At 38.4% G+C, this 20,328-nt stretch overlaps 1 protein-coding gene across 7 annotated transcripts in view; it reads right to left on the bottom strand.

The window, feature by feature from the left end:
* The window catches only part of LOC308352374 (putative RNA-binding protein Luc7-like 2), a 62,399-nt gene extending 44,144 nt beyond the window's left edge, over positions 1-18,255 (bottom strand). The window contains exons 1-4 of one of the 7 annotated variants that reach the window (XM_080818612.1): positions 17,747-18,172; positions 14,745-14,828; positions 4,364-4,434; positions 2,629-2,723 (exon numbers count right to left, since the gene is read on the bottom strand). In XM_080818612.1, coding sequence (XP_080674738.1) covers positions 2,629-2,723; positions 4,364-4,434; positions 14,745-14,782 — 204 coding nt within the window. In that variant the 5' untranslated portion in view covers positions 14,783-14,828; positions 17,747-18,172. Of the gene's footprint in view, positions 1-2,628; positions 2,724-4,363; positions 4,435-14,551; positions 14,829-17,746 lie in introns of those variants that run through there. The other 6 variants (XM_080818616.1, XM_080818613.1, XM_080818617.1 and 3 more) reach the window with 6 other exon arrangements.
* Between the last annotated feature and the right edge of the window lie 2,073 nt (positions 18,256-20,328).

Below are 20,328 nucleotides of genomic sequence, written 5' to 3'. Positions count from 1 at the left end.
AAGTAATACCATGTATGGTTTTCAGTTATCAAGGAGACCACTCTCTAACCCTTAAGTCTTAACAAAGTCCCATAGCCATCTCTACAAGCTCCGCTTAAATTCTCACAGAGGTTCACAACTTCTTAATAACATCTTTACATAAGGCAATCTCAGGTCTATTACACTGACAAAAAGGAGGTATTTTCATCCAGAGTTTCCCTGGCATAGTGCCTATAAAAGGGTTTTCATTAACTGTTTTTAATATAATCCAAGCACTGACAATTTTAAGCCACAATATTCAATTCCGTACCATAAGAAAATGTTACCAATTAATATTTTTCTATCATCATTTTAAAATGTGTGTTTCAGAGATGTTAGATTTGAGAAAATGTGCATCTTATAAATCCACCAGGCAAGAACTTACAAGAAGGAAAGTCTACGACCAACCACTCATCCTTTTTTATTTAAAAGAATAAAAAATTAAGTATTCCCTACAGAGTAGAAAACATGATGAGTAAAACTTGGGTCTGGTCCCAATTGTACTTTAAATAGAACTATGGGATTTTGAATACTCGCCTACTATCATTAAAGCTAACTGTGGATCATAAAACAAAACAGTTTTAAGATTTCATTTGTTTTGGGGCACCTGGGTGGCTCAGTCATTAAGCTTATGCCTCGGGCTCAGGTCATGATCCCAGCATCCTGAGATCAAGCCTTGCCATCAGGCTCCCTGCTCAGCAGAAAGCCTGCTTCTCCCTCTCCAGCTCCCCTGTGCTTGCGCTCTCTCTCTCACTCTCTGTCATTAATAAATAAGTATCTTAAAAGAAAAAAAAAGATTTTATTTATTTTATTTAAAGAGACAGTATGCGTGCACATAGAAGCAAAGGAGTGTGGCTGTGGGGGGCAGAGGTAGAGAGAGAATCCGGAGCGAACTCTGCCCTGAGCACCAAGCCTGACGCACCGCTCAATCCCAAGACTTTGAGATCATGACCTGAGCCGAAATCAAGAGTTGGACATTTAACCAACTGAGCCACCCAGGTGCCCCTAAACATCTGACTCTTGGTTTTGGCTCAGGTCATGATTTCAGGGTCATGGAATCGAGTACCACAATGGGCACGGCGCTCAGTGCAGAGTCTGCTTGTCCCTCTCTCCCTTTTTGCTCCTCCCCCTCTTGTACTCTCTCTCTCTCTCAAAATTTAATAAAATTAAAAAAAAAATAAAGAAATGAGCATAAATGCATATGCACATTATAAAACATAAAGCACTACTGTGATGTCAGATTTTTATTATTAATGGCAAATCTGAAGAATATAACACTTGCTATGGCTGGTTTTATAGTTTAAAAAAATAAAAAAACTAACTTTGTCACTCTGTTAATTACTCCTGTTCTCAAAAATTACTTGAAATGATAATTTAGCCATTAACTAAAATGACTGTTAAATTTAATAGTAAATGTGGAGAATCAAAGTATACTACAGATAATTATACATTTTACAGATTTCAAATGTTTTATAAGTATAGCAGAAAATACTTTATGGACACTCTAAAGAGTAGAAACGAGGGTCAATTATCTATCATAGTTCTAAGTTGAGTGCTCAGAATCTGGGTTACGTTATTGCACTTAGAAAAAAAATCAGCTATCACATATACTTTTAAATGCAGGGTTGTTGTTGTTTTTTTTCTTTCTTTTAACCTAATACAGTTTCTACAGTTTTTCCTACTGGAAAAAGACAGAGGTGTTTCCTATTGTATATGCCCTTGATTTCTGTTAGAGCTATTTAACTTCTCCTATCCAGAAGAAACCACTCATTTACAATACTTTAACTACAGGAACTCATCATGTCTGAAAATGGACCAGAAATCTTTTCTTCATTTCAGTCATTTCAGGCAAATGAGAAATAAAGCCAGCTAAATGTTTAGCTACTACTAGTCTTCCTCCACCACCACTTGCAGCCTGTGAAGGAAAGCTCCTGCACTGAGTAATCATTTCAACCAAACCCCAAAGTCAGAAAATCAGATCCTCTGTTCCATTTAAATAGGTCCATCACCATGTGATTTATCTTTCAAATTAAAATGACAATACTCCAAGGTCAACCAACATCACTAGATACAGAATCTAAATTAAGTAAGCTTTACATTATTAGGAGTCAGAAATATAAATGCATTTTAAGTGACACTACTAGCAAATTAAGTTGTGTGAATTTAAGTATTTGCGACTATGTTTTCCTCTCTCTGACTTCCACAATATAATGTGCACAAATCTAAACGTATAATGCTCTAGACTTAAGTCTACTCTGATGAACAGTAAAGAAAACTATTTTAAAAGTTGTTTCTATAATTTCAGAACTGAAAGTGCAACTATAGCATAAAAATTGCCTCTATATTCCAAATAAGAAGTGCTTTTTCAAAAATTTCTCTGAAGAATTGAAATAATTATAAAGCAAAGGATGGCAATGACTTTTTGGAGGAATTCCATTTTTGCAGATTTCAATCATCAACTTCAATAAATAATACAAGAGATGCAAATCCCTCCTATAAGCCTTTTTAAAAAATCATCATATAATAATGTGACAAGGAATTAAGTCTTTATCAAGTAGTTCATTTCTGTAGGATACCAATAATCAAACAGTAAATTTAATAAATACGTACAGTTCCAGAGAGGACATCGTGGGGGCAACAGTTGAGAAGGTGACTCTTGCATACTCTGTCATCACTGAATTTGATTCGTTGACGAGTAGTATCTCCTGTAATATAGGAAAGTTAATAACATTCAAGGTTAGACGACTAGAAAATACTTATTTTCTGAGAGCCCTACTATCACTAGCTTTTTCTGTGTGGCTATACACACATATATTTATTTATAAATCAGCTCAAGAGGGATTAGTTTTTTATATAATAGCCTACAGAAAAACTATCTTAGACATGCAGTTGCAGTATGTGTACTGCACATGTAATTCAAATAGTCAAAGTGGGAAAGCAATGCATTCTGTTAAACAGAGTACTTCAGGAAAGCATAGGATATAGAGCAGGAATGGACTTTTAAGATTATGGAGTCCAACTCCTTTACATTGCAGATGACGAAACTGAGGCCCCAAGAGGTTAAGCGACTTGCAGCAGACCCACAAGGAAGTTTCTACTGGTATATAGTGTTCCCTACTTGACGCTAAGCATAGATTTATTTTGTAATTATTTACATTAATTGAAAAACATAAAAAGTAATCTTGCAAACATTGCATACACACTGCGAATCCCCACTGAACCCCAGACGCCATTTCTTCCACTATTTTGTTCCAGCTGAAGTGTCTCCCTTTTGCTGCTGGGATGAGTTAGAGAGGGTAGAATAGCGTGTTTAAGAGTGTACAAACCTGGAAGAAGGACTTACACACCAGTCAGAAAAAGGCACATTGCCTAAATGAAACGTTAACTTTAATGCCTCCAAAGGTACCATACCTTCAAATTTTAGGTGGTCTGTGCTACATATGGCCAAACCCGGTACATTTAAATTTATTCTGTCTTCATATAACACAATACACCTCCTAAGCAACAGAAGCATCCAACCTCCTAGTCATATATGCCTATCTAACTCAAACTTTAAAGAGTCTAAGAAAAAGAAAGGTAACTAGCTCTAGTAACAAAATATAGATGTTAGTTACAGTTTTTTTGCTTAGAATCTCTTTGGAAAAAAATATAAAATAAAAAAAAAACCTCGTAAGGACATTTTTTCTATGTAGAATGATAAGCCCTAAGAAATGTAGGTGTTTTATTTTAGCCTTAAAATGATATCATCATTGATGAATGAAAACCTACTGATGAATTACTGAAGCGAGAACTGTTGGTACCAAAGAGATTGTAAATACCTCTGTACTTAACATGATGCTTGGGGCACTCCAAAAACTCATCTAGAAGTGATTCAATTATTTAAATCAGATTTGTTTTTCACATGTGAATAACAGAAAGGTTAAACCTTTGCCCCTTTCACATGGACGTTGACATTACTTCACATGGACATGACATTACTTTGAAGAACTTAATGCGAAGTCAACTAAATATGTCATTTTTAGGTGGGGTAAGATTTTGTTCAAATTGTTTTAACTCCGTTAAAAAGACTTAAAGAAAATTCTCATTTGTAATCAGGGTATATAAAATTTAAGAAAAGTAATTTATAGCTAAAATGATAGCTTCAGAGCAGTTCAACAATAGGTTTTCTAGAGGCTAATCTCTAGTTAAAGTAGGTTATTTTTGACACCACAATTTGGAATAAATCATTTAGTGTTCACGCCTGCTACTATAATAAAGGTTATTTTGATGGTCCTTTTTTCCTTTTAAACACAACTGCTTTTGTTCCACATTCATTAACACATCTGAAAAGTTAGTGATAACTCACGGCTCGGCGAATGCGGGGCCTTTCTGACACTCCCTTGCAGATTGAAGTAGGCAGGCATAGATACATTGAACCTTTACAAATAAAACAAGGGGCCAGATTGTTCAGTTTGTATAGAATAGACTCTGCCAGCAATTTCAATACAGCATCTAGAAGTACATGTTGACTGTAAAGATTCTTGTATATGAAAACAAAAGTGAACAAAATCAGGGTGTTTTGTTTTTTCAAAATATTGACTTAACAAGTGTAACCCTACATAAGAATATGACTGACCATAGGAAAAAGTCCAATGCTGAAACTCTGGGAAATGGTCTCTGGGCCAAGAGGGGCTTTAAAAAAATGCTTTTTAAAAGATTTTATCTCATTAAAACTTTGGTGAGGGCCGGGCCTAAGTTCACGTTAGAATGGTACTATGATAAGCAGCACCAGAAGGGCAATGCTATATATTAGGGGTTTTTTTGCTTACTGGCATGTAAGAAAAAATGTCTTACTTTTAAACTGTACCCAAATTATGCTAAGAATTTTAAAGATGATGTAGCTTTTTTAAATAGGAAAAAAAAAAACAACCCTTACATATCTAGGACTCTAACAACTACAATATCTAAGCTTTTTAGCATGCAACAACAATATTGTTTCAATGCTATGTCAAACTAACGGCTCAGTAGTAGTATAAACCAGGCCTTAGAATAATACCAAGGTTCTTAGAAGTTTTACTAATCTAACATTTTATGAAGTAGGGTGACTGTTTTTGCTTCAGAAATCACAACATTAAGTCTAACATTAAGATATATGTGCCCTGAAGACACAGCTATCAGGTACAATATAAACAATTCCAAATACGAATTTAGCAAACATTATCCCTACTGAACTCTTACGAAAAGCAGTATTTCTATAAATGCCAAGAAGCATTTTAAAGTAACTTCTCACTGCGTAAGAGTGGTTGCTCTAGAGGCTCCTGGGTGGTTCAGCGGGTTAAGCGTCTGCCTTTGGCTCAGGTCATGATCTCAGGGTCCTGGGATCAAGCCCCGAGTCGGGCTCTCTGCTTGGCAGGGCCTCTCTCTCTCTGCCTGCCTCTCTGCCTACTTGTGATCTCTCTGTCTGTCTGTCAAATAAATAAATAAAATATTTTTTTAAAAAGAGTGCTTGCTCTATAAACATTTGATAACTGCAAACACAATAAATACAGCTATCAAATATCAGCTTACACGTTACAAAAACCTCTAAGACCAAGAAATAATAAAACCGCTAATAATTTCAGATGCAGAAATATCCCAAGATGGACTAGCAACTAAGTATCTGGTAATTGGTATTTTTAAAGTTTTACTTAAGAGACTTTAAGGTTAACATCTTAAAATAATTTGGCTACATTACCATGCAGTATTTAATAAACTTATTTGGGCTTATGCCATGAAACGCATTATTTAGCTAAACCAACAACGAATTTTAAAATAAAAATACTGGTAATTTTGGTTTCTATCAAGGTATCTGGCCCAAACCATGTTTTTCAAAAGAAACTAGGTAAAACAGCGCCCATTTTAAAAAAGAGGGGGGGCAGACTACAATTAATAGAAAACAATTATGAACCAAATCTTTTAATAAAAAGAATTATTTTATGAATTCAAATATTTTATCTTTGGATTTTCTGGGCACATGTTCATATAAAAATAACCTGAGTTAAAAAAAAAAAAAAAGTTACCCTCTTACACTAACACTGGATCCAAATGATAGAATCAAACCTCTTAGTGCACATATCCTCTGTGCTAGTCAATGGGGTTACAAATAGGCATATAATTACAAGCTCTCTACCTTCAAGGAGTCCATGATGTTGACAGAGAAATAGGACAGTTAAATGAAATAACAAGTAATAAAGGTAGCATGACCCAAGAGCCAAATGGATGTCTCTAACAGTAGTACTTAGGAATTCTAAGAGTAGAATGGCCACGAAGGATGGAGAGGTTAGAAAAGGCTTCATACAAAAAGCAGAAGCCAAAATTTAAAGAAAAGATAGAGGATTCAGACCACAGGAAAGAAGAACATTTCAAACTGGAGTATTATCTTTAACAAAGCTTATGTAGGCAGAAAGATACAGGGAATAGTAAATACTCCAAGTCAAATTTGGCTTTGCAAATGGCTACGTGTAGAAGAATAGCAAAGCTAGGGCCAGAATAGTATTTTCTGAGTAAAATCAGATTTAATTTTTTTCTTCAATCCAGATTTTTAGTGTAAACAAAGTTTTAAAAGTTTAAAAATAACAGGACAGAGATTAAACAAAGTTATTTGAGTTAACAGCAATACAATGTCCTACCCATAAAAACATGGAGGTTTCTCTGCCCTGTAACCTCTACAATTATTAATTAGGCTTTGTACATAACTACAATGCAAGTTTTTTAGAATTCGTAACTTGATTTGGAACTTTGGTAGGCAAAGTGTTCTTCATTTGAATAGAAGCATCAAAATTTCTGTTAATATTTACTACTAAGCAACTAATTTCAGAGTAACAACTTTCTTTTGTTCTCTCTTTGGTTCAACACCTTCATGAGTTTCATATACTGTAATTTGTATTTGGGAACACCTGAGTTGCAAGTATACCAACAAAAACTGGAATGCGTATAATTCCTCTCAAGGTTCCTCAATGAGTTAACAGGACCTAACATGGTACTGAAGCAGTTTCACTTGGAGAATACAGATACGCCACTCTAAAAAGGCAGCTCCAGCCCAGAATGTACTCAAATCTGCTATGCTCAAAATCCACTTCAGTTTGTTGGGAGGGAAAAATAAGCCCACTGTAAATCCCAACACCGCTATTTTATGGTCCTGCCTCTTCTGAAACTGACTTAAACAGTAGTAGTTAACACTTAAAACTTCAGCCTAGATGGTATCTGACATCATTTTACATGGTGCATGCTATTTTCCCAATACCCACCCCCCCCCAGTGCCACCCACCCTCTCCCTCCCATACAAACAATAAATCAAATAAACTTTCATAGATTTAGGTGCTATTTTAAAAACATCAAAATTTTACTTTACCCATTCTCTCCGATGCTCCCTGTATTTTTTTAAGCTGTGAGTGGATGACCATGCTATGTGATCAACAACTGTGAAGGCTAAGCAAAAGTGAACTGAGTTTAGTATTGTAATTAAAAGAACCTTAAACTCTGTAATATTTGACATATATAATGGTATGCGGAATTCCTTATTTTACTGCATATTATCAGGCATTAAGGCAAGCAATTTATAAAACAACTAATTAGTATTTCTTTTGTATAGAATTAGCTTAGAGCTTAGCTTAGGGAGAACAGAAAAAACTCAATAGCACACAAAGCAAATGGAAGCAACCCCTGGCTTATAAATGGGGCCAGGAGAGAGAAAGCCCTCCCATATTCTCCAATGTGACAACCAAACCCCTCCCCACAGGTACACTTGTTAGGAGCCAAGTGTCACCACTGGGTTAAGACAGGATAGGTACATTCCCTCTGAAGTAAAATCCATACCCCTTTAGTGAAAGGAAAGCAGAGCAAGAAAAAGAGGTATATACCGATAGCTTAGTTTCTCATTTCCCTGTGCCCTCGGAATCATCAAATGCAGAGAAATGTTTCACCCTTGTTACCACTTCTTGTAATACATCAGCTACTGAGTCCACATAGTAACACAGAAACTCTATAAAGACTGGTGGCCAATTTCTAGTCTCATACAGGGCAGGAAGCCTGTCCCAGGAAGCCCTTGTCCTCAGGGGTGAAAGAAGGAGATTCCTGCTGCACCGTGACTGCTACACTGAAAAACCCATGTGATTACTTTTACACACTTCTCAAAGTTTCTCATCAACTCCACTAACTTCTCCCACCTACCTTTGCTGTTCCTTTAGAATTCAGCCTAAAGTTCATCTTTAAGAATGCATTTGTAATTATCCTTTAAAAAAAAAAACCTATTACTCCATGTATTGTTTACACACTTAGTTTAATCCACTGTATATTTATACAGTTGAAAGTATACAATTTGTTTTGTAAAATGACTCATTACCATGTCTTAATATATTGTGACTAGAGGGGTTTTAAAACAGTTAACACAAGGTGATACATATCAAACTTTTCAGGAATGTATTTATTACGTAAGGAAAAAAAAGAGTACTCAAAGGTGGCAGTGGGAAAAACCAATTATGGCATTGTCCCTTCCAAATTAAGTCACTTCTATCTAACAGAACTTACAAAGTCATACCAAGTAAGTAGTAGCAAATTTATTTTCCCCCAGAAAATGCAAAAATAAGGGTACTATATGGTCCAGAAAGCTATCCCTCTTAATCTTTCCATAGGGTTCTATAGGTTTATAATCACAAATAAGTACTACTATTACCCCTATCAGCACCCCCAAAACAAACCCATGCAATGCCCACTGTAGAGCTGCAATGCCCATTGTAGAAACTGCTAGAACAAGTTCATTCTTACTGAATATGATCAAAGATTAATAATGCTAAAGTAACTTTTTAAATCTACCAGCCTACTTGTCTATAAAAATCCATGTAGGGGCGCCTAGATGGCTCAGTCGTTAAGCAGCTGCCTTCAGCTCAGGTCATGATCCCAGGATCCTGGGATGGAGCCCCACACTGGGCTCCCTGCTCAGTGGGAGCCTGTTTGTCCCTCTCCCAGTCCCCCTGCTTCTGTTCCCTCTCTCGCTGTGTCTCTCTCTGTCAAAAATAAATAAATAAAATCTTAAAAAGAAAAAGAAAAGAAAAGAAAATCCATGTAACAGAATTGTAACCAATGAGACAGAGGAAAAGCCCGGCTATTAGGTGAAAAAGCTTACAGGATATTTAAGAACTAACAGAATGGTGATGGAGATGTGAGAACAGGAATACTAAAGTAGCTACATTCCAAGGGTTCTATTCCACCCCTAATCTTCTCTCATTACACAAAGACTCTTGGCCACAGGAGGGCTGGTGGTGGAATGGCGCTTTGGGATATCTATCAACATGCTTCTCCTTTCAGATTTAAGAGAAAGCCTGAATAAACTGTTACCTAAAAATGAAGTTCTAAAAGCAGATTATATAGAATATGTTTTATGATATATGTCAGAAAGGAAAGATGGTCATTAAAAAGCTGCAGCTTGCTAAATTTTCCATTTTGATACTTACTTGCAGAGCTGCAATTCTGATACAGTAACACTTATATTGGGAATATCTGGTGCCTTCTATCATCCAGAACTTTCTATACACAAAACCAGAAGTAATGAAAGCTATCTCTGGCTATGAAGAAATAGCTGAAAAGAGCCAAAAAGAAAGTGACTGGTTGATTTATCAAAAAGACAAATTCTCGTCAGCTGGCTATAGCAAAAAAAGCTAAGCGGAGCCTCCCCAAAGCAAAAAAAATAGTGAAGGAAAGAAATAAGAAAAGAAGTGAGAATATCAAAGGACAGAAGTGACAGACAACTCAATGATAAAGGAGGTTAAAATGAAAAACAGATTACAATGAAGGAGACTGAGCCTTGCAACTACTGAAACAACACAGCAGAAATACTGTGTCACGCTGAATACACACCAAATTCACTAGGATGGCCTCTGGGGAAAGAACTGTGACTGTGAAGCGGAGCAGAAGAACTTCATTTGTAATATTTTGTTTTGTTTTTAGTTTGAACATAGTAACATTTGTTCACTCCTATAGGTGTCTGATAGTCTTTTGCATTTTTTTAAGTTTTTGCCAAATTACACCCATATAATCAACATCATAGAATTCATCAATTAAAAATAAACATAATTGTTCATGTGTAAACCTTCATTTCCCACTAGCCTGTCAGTTTAGAGTCCTATATCACTACTTTATTGCAGATACAAAAGACAACAGAAACCAATGTGTCCATAATCTCTAAGGAAAAGAAGTAACTAAAGCAAATCAGCAACCTGGGGATATTCAGGAAAAGAAAGATTCTATTCCTATTAACAATTACTATACCCTAAAGCACATCAGCCAGTAAATAAAGAGAACACTATGCCCAGGGAAGTATCCCTTTAATACCATGAGGCAAGTAAAACAACATGGGAATTTCTCAAAATACGACCGCATGGTTTCCAGAATCAACTATTGTTCTAGCAAGCTTGTCCTGCTGTTCCCCTATCCACAAGGTAAAACCACAGCCACTTCACCCACAGTTTCTAGTCCAGGGGTTAATCTTTTATAAGTAGCCTTTCCCAGAGCCAGGCACCTTTCCACATGCCTGTTGTGAAACAGGTTGGTGAAGTCCTGCAGAACTGCTGGCTACCATTGGCCAAAACACTACTGAGGAGGAGAGAATTCAAGCTAAATGAAGTAATTTCACCCTTGAGGGCTAGATGAACCTCTCTAGGGATTCTAGATCGCTCCATCTCCCAGGTATGTGCTTCTTTTGGTCATTTCTACTTCAGGGCTTGGGTATGTAGTTAAAACAGCTTTTTCTTTCACTAGAACAGTATTTTCCAAAGTATGAGATTTATACAAAAGATGATTTTAGGTGTTATCCAATTTCACCAACAGAATTTCACCAACATTTTAAGTACCACTGAATCATTTAGTGATTATTTATCAGGATTAACTTTAAAAGTACATGATCAAGTCCATACCTCTAATAAGGTAATGTTTAGCATGTGTGACAACAGAGTCTAAGCTTTTTCTTGATTTTTTCTGAGTCTAAGTTTTATCTCTTAAAATATGTTGCTAGGGAGCTTGAGTGGCTCAGTCGTTAAGTGTCTGCCTTTGGCTCAGGTCATGATCCTAGGGTCCTGGGATCAAGCCCTGCTTTGGGCTCCTTGTTCAGCGGGAAGTCTGCTTCTCCCTCTCCTACTCTCCCTCCTTGTGTTCCCTCTCTCTGTCAAATAAATAAGTAAAATCTTGAAAAAAAATATTAAAAAAAAGATCATGTTGTTCCCATTTGTATTTTTCTGGTGACATAAATTTTCATTTTAAAATTAAGTTTTTAGAAAGTGAGTTTATGTTTAGAAAATATTAAATAAACAGAAAATAGGGTTAAAAAATAGTCAAGGTAGTATGTGAGATGAACACTTGGGAAACACTTATCTAGAACAGAGTTTCTCAAACTTTTAATGCACATCGGAGTAATTTAGAAGGTTGTTTAAATCACAGATTATTGGCTCCAATCCCCAGAATTTCTGGAGTCAGCCCAAGAATTTGCATTTCTAACAAGTCTCCAGGTAATGCTAAAGTCTGGGGACCACATTTTGAGAATCACTCACCAAAACAGTGGTCAACAAGCTTTTTCCTAAAGGGCCAGACAGCAAATATTTCAAACTCGCCAGCTATAGACATCTCTTGCACCTACTCAACTCTGCTGTTTCAAGGCAAAGCAGCAAAAGACAGTAGGTACACAAATGGGCATGGCTGTATTCATATAAAACTTTATTCACAAAAAGCAGGTGGGCCACAGTACCAATCCTGATCTAAAATATACCTTCAAATAACTAAAAAAGGGTATACTATATAATCTAGTAAAAGGACAAAATAAAGATGCAGTGAACAGCTAAGTATCCCATAGATAATAACCAATTAATATCCAACTTATTTTATTGAAAGGTAAAACTCTGGAAAGTTTTACTCTGAAAGAGAAAACTGAAGTCTCAAGAAGATAAAAACAAAACAATTTACCATGCATTCAGGAGACATGACAAAAGACTCAGCAAGGGCATCTGATTAAATTCTTTTCATGTTGAATCACACAGGTCAAACATTAATGCACATGGTTCACAACTAAATTAGAACATATGGATCATTACCTAATGAGCTTTTTTTTCTTAGAAAAAAATTTTAAAAAGACTCCTTTCGCTAGCCCATGTTAAAAGAGCAAAATACATTTATTCAGTTTTTACAAAACTACTCTGTAACCTCAGTCACCTTACAAAAACTGATGAACTGATGTATTTTGGCCTTGCTTCCAATTTCTACCCTAGTGGCTACTACCGCATGAGAATTTAAACCAAAAAGGTACAGAATGACTTTTCCACAGGTGAATTCACAAGATTCCTGTCAGAAATTGTACCCTCACTCCCTCATTCCTTCTCCAGCAAAATGTTCCAACTTTCTTCATCTTCTTTGTCTACAATTTCTTAGTTGACTGACTGAGTGGTTAAAATAATCGTTTATACTTCCTTGTAGACTATACTAATAGCCCCAGGTTTGTAGGATTCAACCCACTTCATGTACCTTTCTAGAATTCCATCCTTGAGGAGCACTTGCCTCACTGATCTAGTTTTGCCCACACTTAGGTGACCTTCAGTTTTAAGCCATCTACCTATCTTTGCAACCCCACTGCTTGCCTGAACTCTTAGCAACTTCAAGCTTTAATGTCTGTATAAACCACCGAGTACTCAACACCACTATCTGACTCATTCAAAGACCATGATCCATGACACCTTTCCTACCTATGTTGAACGTGCAGCTCCCCACCATTTTTCCTCATGTAACATCTTATCCAAATCAAAGCATTTATTTGTTGCTTACAGAGCTTATGTAGTGATAAACAAAATGATTTTTCTTTGGTTTCCATTTATCTCTTTACCCAAAGTAAAAGAATATCTCACAAGCACAGGCTTCCTTGAGGAAAGCTAAACGTGACTGTAGAGAATCCAAGAAGAAAACAAGATTACATGAAATGATACCGTTACTGTTTTCTGGGCTGTTTTGCAGACAGAAATATTCAGAGTTCAAAATGTAAAATGAGTTAAAGTTTGTTTAAAACAGGCTCACCGTATGGATGTTAACAGGGCTTTCAGTGTTTTGAATCTCTAAGTCAAATATTCAGTAGAACTCTTATTTAGCCTGATGTTCAACTACTGTTTAACCTTATTTTTGCCAAAATTTCTTAAGTTAAAAGAATTACAAGCTCTGGAGTAAGACATACCCCATTATTATTTTTTAAAATGTATGCTTATACATTAAAGGCTATGCCTCCTTCACTTATAATGAACAATCCAAGTGGAATAGAATGGTTTACAACTGACCAAGAAATAAATATGGCTCATTATGCTAATGAAAAAAATTAAAAAAAAATGCTCTCAATGTTGATGACAAGTCAAGAAACACAGATTACAGTAAAGATGACTTTATGAAGAAAATCCACTGAAGATAACACTGCTTCTATCTTTGATTCAATGATTTATTTTGCAGAAAGGCAGCAATGTCATACTATCCTACAGGTTCAAGTTACGTATCACTAAACTTATATTAGGAACAAGTAAATGATTTACTGAACTCTTATTTTCCTGGTTACCTCCTAGGATGAGTAGTACCCTTTTAATTTTACATTCTACAAAACTACTATACAATGTAACTGATAAATTATGACTAAATGTACTCTATTAACTAAGGAAACACATCACTGTATGTTTAGAAGGATTACCCTCAAAAATAGGTATAATTATCTGAAAGCCTTAACTTGCCCTAGACATTCCCTAACCGTAATGGGCAACTAATGCTGCAATAAAATTCTATTCTGTTTTCTACATTCTATTAGTTCACTGGTCGCTTGGAACACGAACTAGAGGAAGGGGAGATGTTGGGGATGATTGTCATTCCCAGTCTGTTTTAACCTTTCCAAGATGATCTCTGCCATTTAAAGGTTGTAAGTAATTAAAAAATAATGGAGTCCTCAAACTACTTCTCTAAATTCCCTGGTTTCTAAACTTAGGATATAATCTAAATTCATACCCTCAATTTTGTTTAATTCCTATCCCTTGCACCTTGCCAGGCCTTTCAGGGGTCAGGACCAGAGGCTTATAACCAAAGTCTATTTGCTGGCAAAAGCTTTAGCTAAGGGACATTCCTGCAATTAACCAAACTCAGAAAAAATAACTAGTCTGTGCAAGGACACTGAGTTCCTCCAACTGTCACATAGACAATTCTCAAATTGCTGCTTGAATTCTCCTTTGCTGATCCTCCCTCCTTTCAAATGGACTATGTTTAGGGGAAAAAAAATTATCCCTCTCCCTTCTACTAATGCCAACAACTACAACAAAAAGGTATTTATAAAGTTTAATTTACCTCAAACTTCAGATAAAATGACATACTAATTTATATCTACTTATGGTTCCTCTCTCCTAAAAAAATTTAAAATATACTTATTTTTCAACATTTTTTGAGTGTAACATAGGAAATTATTTGGTTTCCCATTTAACAGATTATTGATTTAACTTGAGGCAAAAAAGGTTAAGTGACTTACCCAAGGTTACAATTAGAGGTACAGCTGGGGCTAGAAACCAGGTCTCCTGAGTCTCAGCCCAGGGCTCTTTTCCTTAGCCCATGATGCCTTATCAGAAAGATCCAAATACAGTCAGACCCCCAGTTACATGGGTATGAGTTACACTGATTCACATATACAAACTTTATATAGTGTGACCAATGTTTCAACTCACGCGGTACCCTGCTTCCATTTATGCAGTATGCCAGGCATCGGCACGATTTTCAGTGGCACACAGGCGGTTGCCACCACCAGGGCCCTAGGCAAAATTGCAAAGAAGGCAAAGTTTGTCTTTGGCCCTCCCACCACCCTTATGCATTCCTCTCCCACCACCTGGTCATCCCCCTGCCCAGCCTCCCAGCACCATCATGCTGCCCTCTGATTGTCCAACGCCCCCCACTTCCACCACTCACCCAAGACTGTCCTTTCTGGGAGTGCCCAGTGATCCAAAATTACCTCTCCATTTCCCTGACACTAAAATTCCTATTTTTGAGAATTTCAATAAAGATTAGGTAATCTATAGGATTAGGTGAATTAAGTAACTCAAAATAAGGTACTTTTAATAGACTTACATCTCCAAAGGGCTTAAAAAGGAACTTAATAAAAACTGAGTTGGGAGAAGGGAAGAAGGAATAAATATTTTTATTGGTGGAGGAGAGGGGGAGGTGAAAGGGAAACAAAGTTTTCCCAGTGCCCTAGGCCTCTTGTGCCACTTCAGATTCCCTCAGAGACAGGACACTAGAGGTTGAGGAGGGGTTATTACAACCTTGAGTCACACAATCCCAGAAGACAGTAGCTGTTTTATAGTCAGTCTCTGGGATGATTTTTTTTTTAAAGGGGGGGGGGGCAGAACTGCCTTGAACACACCCTCCCCTACCTACCTTTTCCATCTCTCTCCCACCTCTTGGATCCCCATTTCCACCTCTAGTGCCAAAGACACCCAACAGCATTCCCTGTAAGCTGTTCCTTCGTCCAATACAAAGCTTTCCATTTTATGGTTTTAAAATTATATGGTGTTATTCAGGAACGTATTCTCCTACCCCTGGATAACTTGAAGTTGACTGTATGCTAAAGAACAACAATCCTAATTATTTAAAGGTCCTGAATCGTAAGATGAAATTTGTAAACTCATTATCTGGTCAGGAAAAGAATGTTCTGATTCTTATCTTGTATACATAAAAGAACTAATATGGGTATCTAAAAAAACATTCATTTCTTTTCCTTCAAAGTAGTAGGTTTCTTACTTCTGGCCCAACACAGCAGTGAAAATCCAGTCATTTCAGCTAAATAATATCGTGGACTCGTTAACATGAGTTCATTGGTAAATCCTCTTAGTCTGGAGGCAAAAAAAATTCGGTAACATACACATAAAAAATGTAAATTTATTTGTATACAAAGCAGAATGGATTTTAAGAAATCCATGTTTCTGCTGACTACACACACAGAATATATTTATATATATATATATATTTTTTAATGTAGCTTTGCAATACTAGATTGGCTACCTCATTTGGAAATGTATCAGGTGATATCAGGTGACAGCAATTACTTTGATCCAACTACCCTCCCAGTGAAATTAGAAAATTCAATCCATGCAGAAGGTACCAAAAATGGTATCCATCTAGGATTAAAAGGTTCATGTAAAATCTTAAATGATTTCCTTACTTTTATTACAAAAATTAGTTACTCTGTCAGCTAAAATCCTGAATTAGGTCCTTCCCAATACGGTCTTCATTATGGAAAAGGAGCAATGTTAAGATATGCTGCAGTTATAAAATAACCATTCTAACAGTGAAAAATGAACAGGTAAAAAAGTTCCAGGGGCATTTTTAATTAATGTTAACTTTCAAGTGTTTACTACACAAAATTCATTTCCTTCCCAATTTTCCCCTCCTCTCTACACAACCACAAGTAGGTTTGCCACACCTCCACCTATTTGTCTGTGCGTCCTATGAAGGCAAATTCCCAATATGGACTTTTATGAAAACTGAACTGTGAATCCTGAAAAGCCATTCTCTGTATGCACTGCGAAAAATACCTCAATTCAGTACATTTTTTTTAATCTACTCACATATTTTGCTGCAAAGTATTCAAGAAAATTACAAGAGCAACTGTTAAAAATATGTGTGCCTTTTTTCTTACGCCAAGCAATTTAAGTAACTTTTCAAGAAAAAAGCATTTCTTTAATGGCTAAGAAACGATCTGCTAAACAAGCAACATAAAAATAAGCAAGTGTTTTGCTTTTAAGAAAGTACTGAACTAGACCTTTCCTCCGTATTAGCATTATTTGAGCTCAATTTGATAATACATTATCACCAAAAAACAAAAGCATTTCATCTTTTTTTAGAAATTCTCTTTATGACAAAAATATCAGCAATTAGTAATTTTCTACACAAATTCTAACCTAAGTGCCTAAAAGGACCGTTGTTTCCCTCAATTCTATTTCACTGGGCACCACATTTTCAAAATGGTTCTATTTTGGGGCACATGCAAGATTTGTCAGTATTTACTGAACAAAGCTTCTATTAAATTCTCTAACAAAATGGAGGTCTCTCGGAAAAAAACAAGCCATAACATTTCTTTTCACAAAATGGGGCCAAACACACCCACTTCAAGAAACCATGGTTTGGGTCAGATTTTTCCATAAGGATTGTTTCTGTGGGGATCGAGAGTGCACTTCTGGGACTGGATTCCTAGTGAAGCTTCTCTCCGGACCCAGGTAAGGGGCGGGGGGATGGGGTGGGGCAATTCTCTCTGGATGCTCTGGAGGGCGGCGGCGAGGGATGATCCCAAAGCTCAGGGTTAAGGAATTCAGGGGGAGGAGGCCTTAGCGGTTCACCGGTACCTAATCAACCACAAAACGGGATGACCGACTACGCCAAGAAAGACGTGGGCTCTGCCGTCCCAGACAAGTCAACATTGAATCTCAAACTCTCCTTTCTGCCTCCAGGCCCCGCCTGACCCCATTGGCAGCAGTTCCCGCCAATCCGCTCGGTCACCGCCCCCCAAGCCCGCCTGCCCAGCCCTGATTGGATGGGACGGGAGCCGGGACCTCGTGTTACCAATCTGGGAGCCCCTTACTCAGCCACACACGCAAGCCCAGGTACGCCCGTGGAGCCCCTTCCCCTCGCTTTCCCCGTCCCCTCCCCCACCCCCAGGGCACTGGCAGACACTTACCGTCCCGGGAGGTGCCCATCAACTGGTCCAGCATTGCGCGCATCTGGGCCTGCGCCGACATGGCGGCGGCGTAGCGAGCGGGCGGGGGTGGGGCGCAGACCGGGCCCTCTCGGGCAGGGGGGACAGGGGAAGGGGTGGGGGAAGGTGAGACGCTGTCTCAGTTGCCGCCGCCGCCGCCGCCTCAAGGCGTGTGGAAAGGGAGCCGCAGGGCTTGTAGGAGAGTCCCGGCTGCGCTCCTCACGACGATGTGTAAGTAGAAGGCAGCAGCCCCCGAAAGCAGCCCTCGTTCCCTCACTCTCCGTCGGCTCTTGGGATAGAAGCGTTACGGGCTAAGCAAGCTCTCGCCTCCAACACCGCCACCCGCCAGAAGCCGTCAGCCCCCCCTTCCAGCTCTGACGCCGCTCGCCGCCACCGTCGTCGCGACGTGAGCGCGCACGCTCCTCGCGCTTAGTTGTTTCCCGCGGGGGCTCCACCAACTGGCGTCCAACTGTATTTGCTCCACCCGCCCCGCCCGGGAGAGGTTCCACCCTAACGGCTCTGGGGCGCGTGCACGCGAGCTTCTCCCGCCCCTTTCCCACAGATCTCGCGAGACTCTGGTTATCAAACGACCCTCGAGCCGGATCCGCCCGAGGCGCCAAACCTCACGCTACCAGCTGCAAGTGGGCCAGGGCTGCGCGGCACTACGCTGTGCTGGCGAAAGAGGCCCAGATTAGCAAATGTGCCAGAGGGCTACCCCGAGTCGAAAGTAGGTGGAGACCTTGCCCGTCGGTTCGACTGAGGTTAGCAGTCTTAGTAGCTAATAGAGGCGTATTTCTAATGATTATTCACTGCCCAATTAACTCGTTTTCAGGGGCCCACCCAGAATACGCTCCACATTTCCCCACGGCTGCCTTGACCTCCAAAAGGAGCCTTGGAGCTGTGAAATCCGGGTCATTTCCCTTCCTCTATGCATAGAGGCTTAACAGCACCCCCCCCCCATCAGGATAAATCAAGTTCAGGAAATATCACCTGAAATTAACACACTAGGAAACAGATGATCTAACCCATTCAGACTGATTATGATTATTTTTAACGGGAAGCTGTTAGTCTAAATTTGGAACTATAAAAATTAAGCAGTATTCTCAGGAAGGGTGATCTTGTAGAAAGTTTTTTTCATTCCTGCTTAAAAGATAAGTTTGAAGAATAAGGCCTTTTCAGTGTATCAGCAGCATTGACAGTGGGGGAAAAAAGCCTGTGTGGTCATAGCTTGCCATCACCTTGGATTTAAAATTTTAGTTGAGTGATTGCTAACTGGAACTTTAAGCAGTTTATTCCTTAATCTCGTATTTATAGATCTAAACACACATACCTCATAACATTGTTGTGAGGACTAAATAAGCTAACAGAAAATGCTGAGCTTGATATTTTGACTTATTCGTAAAATATTAATTCCTTAAAATAAGATATAGGTACTTCCTAGATACTTGGAAAAGTAATGTTAACATTTTTTCATTAAAAATTTATGTGCGGGGCGCCTGGGTGGCTCAGTGGGTTTAGCCTCTGCCTTCGGCTCAGGTCATGATCTCAGGGTCTGGGGCTCTCTGCTCAGCAGGGAGCCTGCTTCCCCCTCTCTCTCCGCCTGCTGCTCTGTCTACTTGTGATCTCTCTGTCAAATAAATAAATAAAATCTTTTTTTTTAAAAAATGTATGTGCGTTGGGGCGCCTGGGTGGCTCAGTCGTTAAGCGTTTGTCTTCAGCTTGGGTTCTGATCCCAGGGTCCCGGGATGGCATCAGGCTCTCTTGTTGGCCTAGAGCCTGCTTCTCCCTCTCCTACTCCCCCTGCTTGTGTTCCCTCTCTTGCTGTGTCTCTGTCAAATAAATAAAAATATTTTTTTTAATTTATGTGCATCAACCTGGAACTTATAATCTATTAGCAAGAAAAAAACAAAGTCATAGTTGTAGTCCCAAGATCCGTTTAAATGCACATTGGGCCAAGGGGCACCTAGCTGACTCAGAGGTTGATCTCAGGGCTGTGAGTTCAAGCCCCACATTGGGTATAGAGATTACTGGAAGAAAAAAAAAATAAGTAAATAACTAAAATGCATATTGGGCCAATAAAATTTCTTAATTACGTTGTCTTTTGTAACTGACAAAATAGTTTCTCTCCAATTATTCAAAGAACTCAAAATTCCAACAACTCCAAAACTATTAATATCATTGAAAACAATTTACAGTAAAAGTGTACTGGGGCTCCTGGGTGGCTCAGTCCTTAAGCATCAGCCTTCAGGTCAGGTCATATCTCAGGGTCCTGGGATTGAGCCCCACATCCGGCTCCCTGCTCCATGGGAAGCCTGCTCCTCCTTCTCCCATTCCCTCTGCTTGTGTTCCTTCTCTCGCTGTGTTTCTCTCTGTCAAATAAAATCTTAAATAAATAAATAAAAATAAAAGTGTAGAGATTATTCTGTCCTAGAGGGAGGTATAGTATATATACATACATACAGTATGAGACAGTATCCTTAGGCGGAAAGTAGAGCCACACATTGAATAATGTGTTAATGAAGAGAATTTAGTTTTTTACTTCCTACTTTTCTGGTTGCTTACAT

The sequence above is a fragment of the Martes martes genome (genome assembly GCF_963455335.1).
Source record: "Martes martes genome assembly, chromosome: 11".
NCBI classification, from domain to species: domain Eukaryota; kingdom Metazoa; phylum Chordata; class Mammalia; order Carnivora; family Mustelidae; genus Martes; species Martes martes.
This window is presented reverse-complemented; position numbering and strand designations above follow the sequence as displayed.